Source organism: Aptenodytes forsteri, unplaced genomic scaffold (assembly GCF_000699145.1).
Source record: "Aptenodytes forsteri isolate BGI_AS27 unplaced genomic scaffold, ASM69914v1 Scaffold119, whole genome shotgun sequence".
In the NCBI taxonomy this organism is placed as follows: domain Eukaryota; kingdom Metazoa; phylum Chordata; class Aves; order Sphenisciformes; family Spheniscidae; genus Aptenodytes; species Aptenodytes forsteri.
In genome coordinates this window covers 12,713,181-12,730,087 of record NW_008796165.1, presented here as the reverse complement: position 1 = coordinate 12,730,087, position 16,907 = coordinate 12,713,181, and the positions used below count along the sequence as shown (strand labels likewise).

The 16,907-nt window shown below is 43.4% G+C and overlaps 1 protein-coding gene across 1 annotated transcript in view; it reads left to right on the top strand.

The window, feature by feature from the left end:
- The window catches only part of DOCK7 (dedicator of cytokinesis 7), a 102,216-nt gene that overhangs the window by 78,210 nt on the left and 7,099 nt on the right, over positions 1 to 16,907 (top strand). The window contains exons 34-45 of the mRNA XM_009287425.2: positions 469 to 565; positions 1,008 to 1,025; positions 2,924 to 3,020; positions 3,912 to 4,046; positions 4,748 to 4,900; positions 6,095 to 6,253; positions 6,516 to 6,616; positions 7,559 to 7,751; positions 8,320 to 8,463; positions 9,429 to 9,560; positions 10,584 to 10,598; positions 16,001 to 16,126. Of these exons, the coding sequence (XP_009285700.2) occupies positions 469 to 565; positions 1,008 to 1,025; positions 2,924 to 3,020; positions 3,912 to 4,046; positions 4,748 to 4,900; positions 6,095 to 6,253; positions 6,516 to 6,616; positions 7,559 to 7,751; positions 8,320 to 8,463; positions 9,429 to 9,560; positions 10,584 to 10,598; positions 16,001 to 16,126 (1,370 nt within the window). The remainder of the gene's footprint in view (positions 1 to 468; positions 566 to 1,007; positions 1,026 to 2,923; positions 3,021 to 3,911; positions 4,047 to 4,747; positions 4,901 to 6,094; positions 6,254 to 6,515; positions 6,617 to 7,558; positions 7,752 to 8,319; positions 8,464 to 9,428; positions 9,561 to 10,583; positions 10,599 to 16,000; positions 16,127 to 16,907) is intronic.

Genomic DNA, 16,907 nt, shown 5'->3' with positions numbered 1-16,907 from the left:
CTGTGAGGTGGGAAAGGGGGTGTCAGCACCATCCTGAGAATGTTACTGTGTGCCAGTTGAGGACAGCAATATCAGACTGCTGAGGATTGCCACACCCAGGCTCCTTATGCAGTCCAAGAAAGGTGCTTCTCTTAGCAGCCCTAATAGCTACCTCCCTGATTTGAGTATCTATCTCAGCTGCCTCTCTCTGTTAGCTCTATAGTGAGCTGGCATGTGGCAGCACACAAAGTGGTCTGCGTTGCTCATTGCTCTCTTGCATACAAAACCGCTGCAAGTGAAGTTGCCTCTCATGCCACTCAGCAGTGACAGAATTAGGGGCCATGTAAACATCTTGGGTGAGTGCCACAGCCTTGGGCTCTAAGAAGTCATAGTTTGCTGTCATCTGTCGCTTGTGAACAAATCTAGAGTTGCTACCCGTGCAAAAAATCAGCATTAGATGACTGCTATTGTTTTAATATTATCCTGCAGAGAGAAGTCCTTCTGGGAGCGCATTTGGAAGTCAAGAGAATTTGAGATGGAGAAAGGATATGACTCACTGGCGTCAAAACACAGAAAAGCTTGACAAGTAACTCTGCCTTATCCTTCTACATTAACAATGTGACAGTGCCTGTGAGAACGCAGGGTCTCTCTCCCCATAGGTCAATGGCAGCAGTCCACTTAGCTCTCGTGTGAGCAGGTTTGGGCCCTCAGCTGGAACAGGGCCGGCAGTGTGCACGTAGCTTTTAGTCCAACACTGCCCTAACTCTTTGCTTTTCCACTGTCCCTTGCTTTCCTAGATTTTTAAAATGAGATTTAAAGTGACTGATGCAATCCATTACCTTCTTAAAACCCTGTAGTAAGCTGTAATTTAGAGAGAAGATCCATTAACAGTATTCACAGATAGCATATATATCTCATGTCATATTTCCTTTATTCCATAAGAGCATTCTGGAGTTGTCAAAGCTCGCTTTCCTTTCCTGTCCTAATCCATCACTTTGATTGTTTTTCCACATGTGCTGTGCTTTTAGAAGCCACAAACCAGCCAGGTACTGTAGCATTGGTGTGCAGTTCTTATAAATTGCCATTTTGTACATCTGCAGACTCAATCATCATAGCATTGTTTGTGATGCTTGGCAGAAGTTTTCAGTGTGTGTGTGCAACTGATTGGAATGAGCTCTTTTTGCTTATTACACCCATTCCTTTAAAATTCCCTCTCTTGGTGTGGTTTAATCTGGAGGGCTAAAGAGTTGTGTTTGAGGTTCACTGTGCACGTTTTCTGTTTCGTCAAATCGCAACCTGCAGTCTCCATCCTCCCAGCAAAAGAATTGTTCCTAATCCTAGGAAAGTAATCTTAGTCCAAGTGAAGCTCTGAAGAAACTGGGGAATGGGGTTCTCAGAGCCCGGATGGAGGGCAGGCCAAATTTTACCCTTGAAGACATTGACGCTTCCTGGAGTTGAAAGTACATCTTCACAGCTTCTAATTGCTTTGTCCAACACAAGAATGTCATCTCTTGTTATGTCAAGTAGTGGCTTTTTGTCCAAGACTCCAGTCCTGTGGAGGCATTGGGAAAGCCAAATAACCATTGTGTTTCAACCTGCTAATAAAGTGATGTAGGTATAAATTTCACCTTGGCACAATTCCAGAGGTGTGGACAAAGTTACACCAGACTGGGTCTGAGCCCTCTCCTCTTCCCAGGAGGATCTCACTTACATGTTAAACAGCTGTGGAATACCTTGATGGTCAAATGATGGTATCTCATCCCACAAAATAATCTGCTCAGATAACTCTACAAATGTGCTTTTTAACCCATACTTGCTCGCTGTGACCTGGGTCCATCGCACTCCACTCCTATGGCACTACAAGTGTGTCCTGCATGCGTAGGTAGTCTGGCCCTTTGAAACCTAATAAGCAAGACTTTTCACACCGAGAATTGTGCACAGCTAATTGCAGGTGGTATTATTTTATGCAGACGGTATTATTTTATATAGCGCCAGGCCCCAAGCCTTCGTATTCTGGAGCCTGAAGAGTAGATAATGAGTGTATGACCCAGGTCCCAGAGGAAGCTGAGTGTGGCAGGGGAGGGTTGCTGCAATACAGGTCCCAGAGCCGAGTCAGCTGCCGTCCCCTTTGGTGTGTTGGATTTTGTCAGTTCCCATGGGTGACACTCCTGCTGTGATTTGGCCTGGCATGAGTCTGTTGGAGATGGCACCTGTGGTAGGGCAGGCCATAGCTGGGCTCTTTAAATATACTACTGGATCTTTGCCAAATGCAGCTTGTGCCACTGAAATTAGGTGGTTGCTGCTGAATTCCAGGGGCCACCGGTGTGAGTGGGTATATGAACATCGTAAACCTTTCCCGGAAAGTGAGTGCCTGCCATATAACAGCAAAATTGTGTAGTTTTTCTTGGAAAGGAAGATATTCTTCAATAACTGTAATATAATGTAGCTTAAATGAACAAAGATTGCACCCTCACAGTATGCAGTCTGCACTACAACCAGTCTAGCTGCCAGGATCAACAGTGCAGATACACGAGCTTGTGTAGCACCACCTTGTGTCCATAGCCTATAACATAAAACCGTATGTGCTGTTCCTGGTTGTGCTGTTGCATGCTTAACGATGCTACTAAACCAGTTTTGAGTTGGACTTTGATTCTAAACTGTTGTTGTGTTCCTGGGAGAGTAACGAAGTGTCAGAAAGTAGTGTAATCTCTCCTGAGCATGATGAACGTAAATCCTGTGTAAGTTTGTATATGTAAAAAACCCAAGTCTTTCTTCCTGTCCTCTTAATGGATGCATTGAAATATTCTTGTAGTGTTGTCTAGTAATAAATATACGCATTGTGACCAGGGGTTTTCTGCTAATGTGAAAATATTTTTGACTGGAAAATATGTAGGTCTACTTCTTAAACAGAAAGTAATTTTATTGCTTTCTTTTCTCTGATTAGATCAAGGGCAGAGATAGAACATGAGGCACTTATCGATGGAAATCTTGCAACGGAAGCGAATCTCATTATTTTGGATACACTAGAGATAGTTGTACAGGTAAGGATGATAAGAAAATAGAGATGTAATAGCATTACGATCACCTGGCCAGGCAGCAGTTTGTTAAACAAAATCTTCCTGCTGCTTTTAACTGCCTGAATGCTCTCAGAACTGTTCAACTCCTCTGCTGCAATGTGAAGGGTGGTAATGCCTCTCCTAATCCTCAGCCCATAACAATCTGGTTTAAAATGTCAATACCTTCCTTCAGTCTTTTTGAAAGTTGTTCACTATTGTAGGATAAGAAGCAGTTGTTCATAAAACTCAATAATGAACTGTAAAAATTGCCAAATTCTGCCTTATTCTAACTGATTCCTCTAGTTCCTTCCCAAATCTGCCTTGAGTCATTGGGTTCCAGGTCAGACTCCTGTATCCATGCTTAATTTGCACAGTGCAGGAAAGCTTCCAGACTCCTTGGTCTGTGTGCATAGCCCAGCTATTTCCTCACTCTCTGCAGGTGAGCGTGGACACATGGCAGTTTTGTCCCCTGCTTTCTGTACGAATGAAACCTGGGCACGGGCTGGAAGCAGGCAGTAGCAGGCTTACCGGATCTGCCTCTGAGCTGCAGGGAGACCCAGGAATCCCAAGGGTTGCACCTTGCACCTTAATAATCCACCTAGAGGCCAGCTACAGACTTTTTCCCTCTAGTAGAACAAGATCCCAAAAGGTCAGAGCCTCGTCGGGTGGAAAGCACCATCATTCCACTGGCGTTAGCACATGGGTCAGGTTTTCATTACCTGGGGGTTGATTCAGAAATGTGACTGTTATGCAGGCCCAGCTAAGTGGATAATTTCTCCATGCCACAGGGCTTTTCAGCAGAGTTATTCTCCCCCCCCTACGCACATGGGAGGTTCATTTTTGCTCATGCAACTCTTGGTTTACTTTTGACTGCAGACTGTTTCTGTGACGGAGTCCAAAGAGAGTATCCTCGGCGGGGTGCTGAAAGTGCTTCTGCACAGCATGGCCTGCAACCAAAGTGCACTTTATCTCCAACACTGCTTCGCCACACAGAGGGCTTTGGTTTCAAAGGTGAATTCTCTGCAGATGCTATAATATATCCTGAGCAGCACTGATGGAGGATGGAGCTGTTTTCTTCCTTTGCATTAGGATCACTTCACCAAGCATTTATTATTTTGTGCAATATTGATTTTCAGGAAGTGTGGTCTGAGGGTTAATAAATCCTGACTGGTTTTTATGATTGGTACCTGTATTTATGCATTTTGGGTTTGATGGCTGCATGCAAAGGTACAGTTCACACAGCCCGAGTGTGCTGTGGGGTCTGCTAGCCAGTGGTAAGCAGCCAGAGGCACCTAGATGGTAGGGAGCACAAAGCACAGGTGGAATTTAAGCTATATGAATCTCACTTAAAGTGGATTTGTTTTACTGGGCCCATAATTTAAACAATTTCCCAGTTTCTGTAGGTGTGCTGGGAATAGCTTGAAGTTTTAAGCTTGTTTTTTTGGAACTGATGTAAATCAGTCTAAGGGTGTAGATGTAGGAACAAGTTGTGCGGGTAAGTAAAATGAGTTGCCTTCCGGTGCTGCCAGTCTGCTTTTGCCTTACTGTAAAAGTGAACTGATTAAAATTAGCATCATTCCCTTCAAAACAGAGGGGATTTAGATCCTCTAATGCCAGTGTATGCTCATTGCTGAGGATTGTCCTGGCCTTTTTGTCCGAGTGCTTGTTCCTGTCTGTCCAAGCACTAATTTTCTCATGTGCTGTTTTTCCAGTTCCCTGAGCTGCTGTTTGAAGAAGAGACTGAGCAGTGTGCAGATCTGTGCCTGAGGCTCCTGAGACACTGTAGCAGCAGTATCAGCACAATACGGTCGCATGCGAGTGCCTCTCTTTACCTTCTGATGAGGCAAAACTTTGAGATTGGGAATGTGAGTATCCTGCTGCACTTCACTAGGTTATTACATGTAAACTGGTGGGGACTGCTGGATGGAGCTCTGTGTATTCCTGTGAAAGAAAGGCTGTCAGAGGGCTTACCATCAAAACAAGCATGACGTGCAAAGGGAAGAGAGGCATGCAGCAGTTACATGACTTTTCTCAGTTCCTGGTCTTGCAGTACGTCACAGTGCTGGTCAGTGCATAGCAGGAGTGTCCAGTCTCCAGTGTCAGAGTCTGAGCTGTATGCCCAGAATCTCTTTGCAGGCAAGCTGCCTCTCGTGTCAGTTTATAGAGAGATGCAGAGCCCTGCCTGGAACACCCACTGCAAGAGTTTCCAAACCTGTCAGTTTGGAAGGTTCGCATACTCTTCAGATTGGGCAGTTTGCACTCGAGGGGCTGTTTGGAGGAACTCCCCTCTGCCTTGCCTTAACACACTTCTAGGTGAGAGCAGAAACAGAAACACAGCCCTTCCTGTGGCACAGCTAGTATGTATTTCCTTTCTGAAAGGACTGTGTTAGTGCAAGTGAGTTAGCAATGCTGGGATTTTGTTTCCATTCAGGTCTTACTTATGTCTAATTACATCTTAGCTTGATGCACCCATGTGTGCTTTAAATTGTCAAGAAAATTCCCAGCCTTAACTCTTCCAGTTGATATTTTGCAGGCACCCATGTAGCTATGTATCACAAAGTGCTCCCCCAGACATCTTTGTTTACACTGTGTTTGTTAGTCCTCCACGGTGAGTAGCAGAACTGGAGGGACCCACTGGTTCTGGGCCCAGGGACTGTTAGTGGATTGATAGCAGCGAGTTATTAGTGACTCCAGTCTTTAGGCTAGACCAAACCAGAAGCAAATGTCTAGAATGAAGGCTGTATTCCTGAGAGGGAGTTGAGCATCGTCTTGTTCAGGGTGCTTGAGAGGAGAGCAGGGAGAAGGAGAGAAAACTAAAACTTTTGCAGGATAACCTTCACCTGGAACTAAATATGCTGTCATCAGATTATGAAGTCAGCAGCACCAGAGGTTTATTTTAACCACTGCTCTGTGACAGTCCTTTTCACAAAACTTCTGTTTTCTTTTTTGTATCAGTTGTCTGTCAGGAGGAGGATGCAATGACCAGAGCACTGATGTTGCAGCAGACTGTTGCAGTATCTCCAGGTTGTTGAAATACAATAACAATTTCTCTGTTGCAGAACTTTGCCAGAGTGAAAATGCAGGTGACCATGTCTCTCTCATCCCTGGTGGGGACATCCCAGAACTTCAATGAGGAATTTTTGCGACGTTCCCTGAAGACTATTTTGACATATGCTGAAGAAGATCTGGAACTTAGGGAGACAACATTTCCTGATCAGGTAAAAGAAATACCACAAGAGAAGTAATGTGTAGTTCATTAACAGGCTGTTCTTAAACCTCCATCTGTAGCTGGAATTTGCATGTATTCCCTGAAGGAGGTATTTTTTTTTTTTATCACCTAAGTACATAAAACTCAGGTTCTTGATTAATTCTGACACCAAGGTGCAAACACACAAAGGTTCAGAGTGACTGTGGTCCAAACATAGCAGTATGTAGCTCAAATCCCATTGCCAGTTCATTACAGCAGTATATTTTTTACAGGTCCAGGATCTAGTATTCAACCTCCATATGATCCTCTCTGACACAGTTAAAATGAAGGAACACCAGGAAGATCCAGAAATGCTGATTGACCTGATGTACAGGTAGAGTTTATAACCATTGCACTGTAGGGACAGTAGATGTCAGTACTCCACATGGTGTTTGAACAAAGCTTTGTACCTACTGCACTTCCTGTATTTAGAGCATGAGGTATTGTATTCCGGTGAACTTTGATTACTTGTTTTTTATTAGCAATTACTTTAAACTTAAACCTGTTTTACACTGCTTGCCATGATTCACATTTCACCTGAAACCAACACAGCTACTTGCTGTTTCGTTTTGGACTCAGATGTTGCACATTTGAGCCCTTATAGAGCTTGTTTTTGGAGCAGTTCCAGGTCTTAGTGCTCATGGACCAACATGTACCTGTCTGTTGTGTTTGAATGTGGTGTTGATAGGTTTTGTTTGGCATATATGTAGCTTATCTTGGATAAAAGCAGTTACCATTCCCCAGCAGTCTCTGACAATCTCATCCTCCACCTGACTAAAGACAACTGTCCCTGCTTGCATCAGGGAAAACTTAAGGATCTTCCAGGGCCTGCTTGCACAAAAGGCTTCTTGGTGGTGGCACATATGCAAAAGTTATTCCAGAGCCATGTTAAGATCCCAGCTACGAAATTGCATGATGTTGTCTGCACAAATGGTCCTGAAGGCTTCTTAGAAGGCGGCAGAGATTTTGTCATAAGCAACCAGGCAGGTCTGCTCTGATTGTCCCACATCTTTGGCTTACTACCAGTCTCCAAGTGAAATACGAGCTTCGGTCAAGAGCTTCAGCAGTCACCCATAAAAGCATTCTGCCATCAGGGGGTAGCTGCAGTTGCTTGCCCGCCACTAACTGGCTCAGAAATCTATAAAGTAATTTAGGGTAACTTTCCATCTATATAGCTTCTTATCTCATGTATTTCTAGATAGTCTAGCACTGAGGGTGGTTGTTATTTAAGCAGAAGTAACTAAATACTAATCACAGAAGTTTTCTTTTCAATTAGGATTGCAAAGGGCTATCAGAATTCCCCTGACCTGCGCCTGACGTGGCTGCAGAACATGGCTGGAAAGCACTCTGAGAGGAGCAATCATGCCGAATCAGCCCAGTGCCTGGTCCACTCTGCAGCCTTGGTGGCTGAATATCTAAGCATGCTGGAAGACCGAAAATACCTCCCTGTAGGGTGTGTTACATTTCAGGTAGGAATTATCCTCCGTAATGTTTTTTTCTGGGTTTTGTCATCTGCTGCTGAGATACCAAGTATCTCCATGTGCCAGGTATTACTGTGCCTACGTACTCATACTGCACTAACTCTGTTTGTTTTGGGAAGAATGCATTGCAGCAACTTCTGAAAATCTTTATTATGCTTGAAGACTGTCTTGGTTCCCCAAAGTCTGAGTGAATCCAGTTCTTTTTATTTCTCTGTTTTAAGTCATGGATTTTTACCCTCTTTGATCTAACCATTTTGTAGTGGGTGCCGTTGATGAAAGTGGTTCCTGTGACTAGTAATGATAAGCAGGGCAATACTGAGCCAGGCAAACAAGCACATACTTAGCTTTGAATGTGTAGGTGGTCCAGTCCAGTTAGTTTAAGCATGTGCTGAAGTACTGTGCTGGTTCAGAAGGAAAATAAACAAAATGCATGTGAAAGCTACCTCTTTAAAAATTTTAGGATTTGATTGAAAATCAGCTGGCTTTCAAAGTATTGAGAGTTTTGAATGTTGTTTAAATTGAGTAAAAATATTTTATCTACTTTACATCTCCTTAGAACATATCTTCTAACGTTTTGGAAGAGTCAGCAGTTTCTGATGATGTTGTATCACCAGATGAAGAAGGTATCTGTTCTGGAAAGTATTTTACAGAAGCTGGTCTGGTGGGATTGCTGGAACAGGCTGCAGCATCTTTCTCCATGGTAGAAGACTTTAATTTCTTTACCTATCTTCTTCAGCAATCTTATACTGCTGGGCAATATGAAGGAAAATGTTTTCTCTATGTGTAACTATTGTAACCACTTAATTTGCATGGAGCACTGGGAGTTTTAGTTGTTCAAGACAGCTCCATTTGCCCTCTGGAGTAAACTGTGCAAAGAATGGGATCTGGGACCAAGAGGCCTTTGTGAGTTCCCAGTATCTTTCACTTCAACACTGCACATCTGGGAGTTCACAACAGTAAAGAAAGGCTGTATGTTTTTCCTCCTCTTCAAAAAGAGTGGGCTGAGAGCTTTATGTGAGCAGTGTTAATGAGCTGGTAGTAGTGTATCCATCAGAAACCAAGGAAAGCAAGTGAATGATTTCCCACAACACAGTAAGAAACATCATTCAGTGGGTTTAAGTACAAACAGCAGTAACTCCAGAGCAAAGACCTAGAACCCCTGCTGTGGGCTGGCTAAGCCATGTGATGCAGTGTCTCTGCCCGCGATGGGCTGGATCCCCTCCATTAGAGACATCCTAAGGAAACTTCACAAAGCCCATCTCATGGAGTGCCAAAAGTTGGATGTAGAAGTCACTTAGGTTGAAGATGCACTAAATAGAACGAGCTGTACTGTGCCCTTAAGCTTCCGTATTTCATTCCCATAGATTTGGTTAGGATCCTATTTAGCTTTTTGTGCTCTTGTGCGTATATCCATCCAAAATATCCCAGTTTTGATTCTGTTAATAATCTCATTTATTAGTAGCAACGTGTAATGCAGTAGGCTCTTGATTCCAAAGGTAACTGGGGATTTTATTCCATTCATGTATGGGTATATTTTAGGAAAAGGTGCTGATCACATCACAGTGCCACCTTTTCATTTTGCAGTTTTATAATTTAAATGCTGGTAGTATGTATCATTCTTGCTGTTGAATTGATGGAGCAATCTGATGGACCTTATTTTTGTAGGCTGGCATGTATGAAGCAGTTAATGAGGTTTACAAAGTCCTTATTCCTATTCATGAAGCTAATAGAGATGCCAAGAAGCTATCTACTATTCATGGTAAACTCCAAGAAGCATTCAGCAAGATTGTTCACCAGGTAATGATTTGAATTTTCAGCTGCAGAGTGAACTGTGAGGAAACTTCAAATGCTCAGTGCAAATAAAAACTACCTGTTAAGGAAAAAACATTTTAATCAGATTACACGAGAATTGTCAAATGGTGATCCACAGTAAATGCAAGGATCGCTAACAGGATTTTTTCTCTCTGGACATTTAACATGAGAAACATAAGAGAACATCACATACCAAGTTTCACTGTATCTTCAGAAATATCCAAGAGTTAAAAATTCCAATCATCTGTCAGTTTATCTTTTCAGATGTTATTTTAAACTGTGTTTTGCATGCTGGGAAAAACCACTGTATCTTGCATTTAGCTTGGTAGGTAACGTTCAGAAATGTTGGGGTTTTATTTGTCTACTCATATGGTGGGTAAATAATTGAAGGAACCTTTCTAAACTTAGTTGGTGCGAAACCCACCAGCTTAGGTGCTGAGCATTTGATGAGAGACATCAGAAGTTATCAGCCCTCACAAAGCTCAAGAGACCTCAGCTAAGCAGGACACGAGAGCACTTGGCAACTCTCAAGAAGCACATGTTATCTTTTAGGAGAGGCCCGTTAGGTGCATGCCTTTCTGTCAGGGCAGGCAAGCACTCAGCAGACCCTCCTCCAGTACGTGCCAGTGCTACTCCGAGCCCCGCACCCCAACCAGCTTTCTGGTCGTGGGATGGTGGGTACATCATTTGTCTGTTGGTGTAGTTACCCTTACGCTAACATCAGCTCCTCTGTAGATGTCAATCAGTGCATTGATTTCATAGGATCCAGCTGAGGGTCTGGTGGTTTCCTCCGTGTTCTGGTGTTGCCAGATTCCTGAGGTTAAATGAACCGATAGAGGACAATCATTTGAGTGTCCTGGGCCAGAGAAGGCCGTTTTGGATGCATGATGACTTATAATCATTGAAACCATTTCAAGTTTATGATACCTTACATTGATGGTCATGTTTTGGCCTTTGAAACTTTTTTTTGGTTTCTGTGACATGCGCTTTTTACTTTTTATTACACAGAGTACTGGCTGGGAGGTAGGTAACTCCATTTTAGTTAGTAAAGAACACTAATAGATTTTTCAGATGACTCACGCCAACGCTTGCCCACATGTGCTAGTTGTGGGTATTTCTGTTGCTGTCTGCTGTTAAAACAATTCATTAACCAAAGAAATACCAATAAACCAATTGTGGTTGTAGTAGGAAATTCTTCATAAGAAGCTGTAGGTAGTGCATGGATGCTGATGTGTTCCACTAATGAGGTTCTTTGGTGAATGAGCCACTGTATCATCACTAGTTTGTTTTTATAATTCGTTTATATTTCTTTTCATCAGCATTGACACAGAATATCATCCCTTCATACCATATTTTCACCCCACCCACAGGGGTCGATTTAAGCAATAATGCTCAGAGGTACTGAAACACAAAACTGGTTTACTGCATATACAGACCATATCTCAGAGAATAGGCTGCTTTATTCTGTTCATTTAAGAACAATCAGTTTGTTATGTAGCTGTTTATCTGGCAGTAAAATAGCTCAGTTGTGTTAACTGGAGTCAATTTTGCTGCTTTCATTTTTGTAGAGGCTGTTTGCTCGCATTTCTACAACATACACCATGAGAACCACCCATTTGGATTAAAAATAGACAAAGCAGTCAGCTTAATCCACAGTCACACACAGCACAGTGAGTTTGGTAACTCAGGCCCTAGTCCAGTCAACACAGTGGGTACATGAGCGTCGAGAAGTCTCAGAAGACATTTGAAATGTTTTGTGAATATGATGTTACATTATTTGCTTAGTCTTCAGCTGTCCAGTTAATCTCTGCTTTTCTGTGAATCAGGCAACTCAGTATGAGCCATCTCACTCTATGGTTCCACCACAGGAGAGCATTTAAGCCCACACTTCCCAAACTGGGGCCAAGAATGAAGTTCTTTTGCATTGTGTGACACAAATTATTTGGGCTGATGATGTCTGAATGCCAGTTTAATTCCGGCCTAGCAAGAAATGAAATTCAGTAGCTTAAAAGTAACCCCTGACACTTAAGGGCTGGCCCTGTAAATCATTTGCTTGTTCTGTGAAAAGTCCCAGCAGACAAGGCAGCACAGCAATCCAGAGTACATGTTGTAGGAGTGTAAATGATCTGTGTTCAATAACCAACAAACATGAAGGCCTGTGAGCATCTAATTTGATTAGTCTGCCCCTAAATCGACCCCTGAAGAAAATCCTGTCATTGGTTATGATTCTAACATCACTCAGTCATGTTTACTGCATGGTAAAAGACGCCCATGGTTTCTGTTCTCGTCTGTCATTGTGCTCCTTCATTGCCACACTTTTTCTGATCTTTGTGCTTTGTAGCTTTCAGATTTGTTGCATGTTTTGCCCTTTGTCCTTATTTTAAATACTTTAATTGATGCTCACCCTTTTTTATTTTAAAGTTTATTTGCTGCCAATTTGCTGCTTGTTTGTTTTTTGGAATTTCCCTAATTAAATACTTTCTGTTTTCTCCTCTATCGCCCTGGTTGCTGACCCTCCTCCCCACTCTTACTATTGTCTGTTGTGGTAAGTTCCTACTTGTGGAATTTTTCCCCTCCCTCCTTTCTCTTTTTTCCCCCCTTTTTGTTTTTTGTTTTACACTGTGGAAACCCCAGTTTCATTTTACCAAAGAGCTATGCCAACAGCAGGACCTCCCCTCATGTCACAAGGAAAGTAGTATTGCCAACTACAAGCACTGAAGTATCCTGAGTCTGGCACCAATGCATTTCTGAGACCTGCTTAAACATACCAAGTGGTGGGTTTTTCTGCTTGTGTGTTTGTTCATTGAATAAATGTTGAATTAATTCTTTTTGTTTACTTTCCAGTTAGGAAAGTTGTTAGGAAAAATCTTTTCATGCTATGCCATGAGAATTCAAAAATGCTTTTTAAAGTATGCAGGGTGAGGTTGCCCTCAAATAGCAGGACTCCAGGAGCTAGTACTTTCAAAAAATCAATGTTGGAAGACTTGTAATAGTTGGCAACACTGCAAAGGACCTTGGGTTAAAATTGAGCAAGAAAATAACAATGCTCAGTTTGGTAAAGAAGGTTGGATTTTGCATTCCGCACAGTGTGTATGAAGGAGTTACTTTTATTCCTACATACTTCGAGCTGCCTTCAGGCAGCTGCTGCTGTGTTGGTCTTGGTGAAGAAAGCAGATGGTCACTCTTGCATCTGATTTTTCAAATCTTGTTGGCAAAGCTTTTTGTGTGCGTGCAAGAGATAACTCTAAAACTTTATTTCCAGCAATTTTGAAAGGTATTTACCATGCATAATAACAAATCATGAACCTTCATAAATCATGGTGGCTGTGATCTGCTCTGCCAGTTCTGTAATGGCTATTCAGTGTTCACCTTCATTCTCTTCTCCTCCCAAAGACCTATTATTTTTCATAAAATAATAGGAGATAAAATGCTTTTAATAATTTCTCCCTCATATCTGCATTTTTAGCTCTTTTCAGAAACAAGACCATGGAGTATTTTTAAGTTTTGTGTTTTGTTTTCAGTACTGTGATTAGATAGACTTTGGTATTGGCTAAATTTCAATTAAAAGATCCTAGTACAGAGCCATCCTCTATTCTTCATGCCAGGCAAGAAATTGAGCTCTCCTAATCTCAGGGGGCTGGCAGCTACTGAATGTCTATGTGAGGTAAGGAATAGCCCGTAGGTGTTTGCTCTCCTGGAGGAGTGTGTTTCCAGCCCCTTGCTTCCAGGTACAGATCCCCCAACATGTCACATGCGTTTCGTGGCTGATGGATCCAGGGCTTTGTGGGGAGATGCTTCTGTCGCATCAGGGGCTAACCAGTGCTCCTCACTGCTGCCTTTTCTCCCTGGGATCCGTATCATAACTGAGTTTCAGCAACTAGATTTATCAGGAAAAGCCAGTGCAGCTGATCTTCATGACAATGAAAGGAGTACATAAGTTGAGAGCTGCCTTCACACGGGGGCACTGAATCTCACTGGGCTTCCCTGCTGCTACCACTCCTGGGACTTATCAGTGCCCCATTACTCTTATTTTATGCATTTAGTAAATGCCACCGGAACTCCTTATTAACTGATGCTGACCAACAGACAGCATTTTCTTCCTCACTCACTGTTATTTTTACAGCAACATAAATGTACACTGCCTGCCACAAATAGCTGTCTGGGCAGATGTCCACACAGCAGATGATACCTTATAGGGAGCAGGTTCTGCAAATGCTTCATACCCTGAAAGTCACTCACCACATAGGTGGGAAAAAAGCACATGAACTAGAAGAGCAGCAGTGTGTCCTCCATCGCTGGGGCCTGCCTTGTGCCCATGGGTTGGGGCAGAATCCCACCAACTTCCATGAGGAGCATGCCCAGGCCCTGTGTAAGGTTTGGGGAGATGTTTCATGTGGCAGTTCCCCTTGGGCAGACATGGTGCTACCTTGGGAAGTGCTTTGAGAAAGGAGCCCAGGAATCACAGTCTTGTGCCTGTAACATCGAGATTGAATTGAAAAAAAAATAGCACAGGAAGCTGGAAATGCTGGATGTTGAGGGATTTTAGCATGGGTAATATTGTCCAAAACTGTGGCTTTGAAAAGGTAGTGATGAGTAAATTAAGGGTTCAGTAGGCTGTTCATTCCTGTATGGGTCCAGAGGGACAGGCATTGGAGAGACAGGGAGCCCAGGGAAATAGCTCCCAGATGTTGCCAGATGGTACTTCCAATAAAACAGTAATAGCTTTGCAGCTGGGGGTCACACCCTGGGAGGTGCTTCAGGGGATGGCTGTGGTGTGACAAAACCCTGTAGTCTACGCTGGCAGGTGGAGCTGGATAAAAGCCCCTCTCTGGAGGAGCGATGCTCAGAGGGATGGGCTGGAGCAGGTGTCCAAGGAGCCGCCCACACCACATTAAGCATATGAGCAACTTTCAGTGCGAGTCCTTGTTTTCTTAAATTGGAGCATGTGTATACTCTTGCCAGAGCAGAGCTGATGAATTTGTATCTGTCGATGTCCCATAGTAAAGCCAAGATGTGGCCTGCATGTATTAAGCAAAGCTGCCACTGGCCCTGGTCATTTCAGGCTTCACTTTCACTTCTGAGCTGGGCATCAGTGAGCTTTACCCTCCCGAAGGCGCTTGGGGCGGGCAGCAACCCTCGCCCCAAAAAGTCAATGCTGCATCCTCCTGGCTGTGCCTCGGGCAAGAAGAGCTGAGCCATGCCTGGGCAGCTCCGGCATGACGCCCCAGTTTCCTCCAGGCCAGGAGCAGGCAGTGGCTTGCCGTGACAGTGCTTTTTTCAGTCTCTGGAGTTTGCCTAAGGGTTTTTTTTATTTTAGTTTGGCTTATTTATCCTCTTTGCCTTCCATAGATCATGTTCACCATCACCACAAGAGATCAGTTTTGCCATAGCAAAATACTAAAAAAAAATCATACATGGCAGCCAGGACATCTGTAAGTGCTGTTTGAAACCAAACACTAGCCCAGATTCAGAAACATTGAGTGTTATGTACTACATCACACTTTCTCACGAGAGTAAAGGTGAACATTTTAGAGTTTCTTGCTGAAAGGCATTTCTGGTTTGTGCATGCAGCCTGAGTTTTTTTAACAAAATCAAAGGTGTGATTTATTTTTAAAGCGTTTTTCTTCTCTCTCTCTTAATCAGATTTTCTTTGTTACTTTTCCAGCAAAAATCTTTCTTGTTTCTCTACTTTTGTTGCATTTCTGGGCCAAATTCACTACTGGGTCAAATGGAAGCAGGTACATGATACAGTGGATTGCATCTGCTTTCACCAGGAGTGACTTTGGCCCTCTGTACTAGACATTAGTTACTAGAAGAGAACATAACACCTTCCAGTTGACATGCTATTTAAAAAGCACTTGCGTGTGTGTGTGAGTGAACTGGACGTTGACTTTGGCCCAATCCTGCAATTACTTGAGAGTGGATTATGGGGGCGCTGGTGTGGGTAATTTTCAGGGGTGTCTGTGTGCAATATCCTCCCTGCGTGCTGCAGACTGTCAGCAACTGGAGTTCCCTGTGCCTGTGCCTGCAGGCTACGGACCAGGCTAAGGGGTGTCTGCATAGGATTTGGAGAGCCTGAAATAATTACCCAAACAAAGGGACTTGCCTTTGACTGTTCCTCAGAGACATCCAACACCCCCAGACTCCTCCTGGGGTGGGGAAAGTCATTGCAGGGTTGGGCTAATGGTCATAACTGATTCATATAATTTCATGTTAGTTTATAATTTCATTGCGGTGTTTGCTGCTAAATGCATTCATGCTGAGTTCCAGGTGTGTTTTTCTTTCCCTTCTTTCTATTTTTTCCTTGTATTTTAATTTCTTTTTTATTTTGCATAAATTCAGGAGCCGGCCTGCAGTCATGCTTGGGGGTGTGCATGTCTCCACACTGAAATAACCTTTTGTTTCTCCAAACCTAGGATGGAAAGAGGATGTTTGGCACCTACTTCCGGGTTGGTTTTTATGGAACTAAATTTGGAGACCTTGATGAGCAAGAGTTTGTTTACAAGGAACCTGCGATAACAAAGTTAGCTGAAATTTCCCATAGGCTCGAGGTGAGATGATTGTGGCTAACCTCAAATTCTGTCTGTGAGTTGCAGTTTAACTATTCTGCATCAGTTATTTAAGACCTGCATTGCCAAATTACAGGAAGTGGCGGAAATGAAAATCGTTGGGCAAAACCAGAGCTGTGCCTCTTGGATCCTGATGCAAGGCTGATCTCAGAGAAACAGTCACTTGGCAAAACAGTTTGCAGAGCCCTGTGCAGTGACCCAGAGCTGGGCCTGATGTCTCTTGTCCTCTTCCTGGTGCCACCTCTGCAGGAGGCGGGAAGAATGCAGGGAGAGGAGTCCCACAGGTTTTCCCTGATCTTGCAGTGAGAGCTGCAGACCTGCTATGATTATTCAAGAGTTTGTGGCATATCATACTGTGTTTGCATTTCTCTTCTGCCACCTGGTGTAAATGGGATGACCTGGGCTTGAAAAAAGCCTGAAATGCCTTTCAGGATCTGACTTTCAGAAAGTATTGCATTTTGCTGTCATTTTGTTGCCTTCACGTCATGTTCCTCTACTCCTAGAGATTGAACCCTCTAAGGAGCCTGAATTTCAGAGCCCCTGAAGTGAGACATCACAGGTCTGAAGTTTGTTTCAGCCGTGAACAAGCAAAGGCAGCTCTGATTAATCAAACCGGGGCTTGGGTGCAGCTCCAGGTACCACCCAGTGATCATCTGTACCATGTAATGGTTAGTCTGGCCTGGTTTTGTGCCAACTAACCTGCGTCTAGATAATGTCTTAGCACAGTTTGTGGGACAGCATGGATCAGAGACTGTTCCCAGTA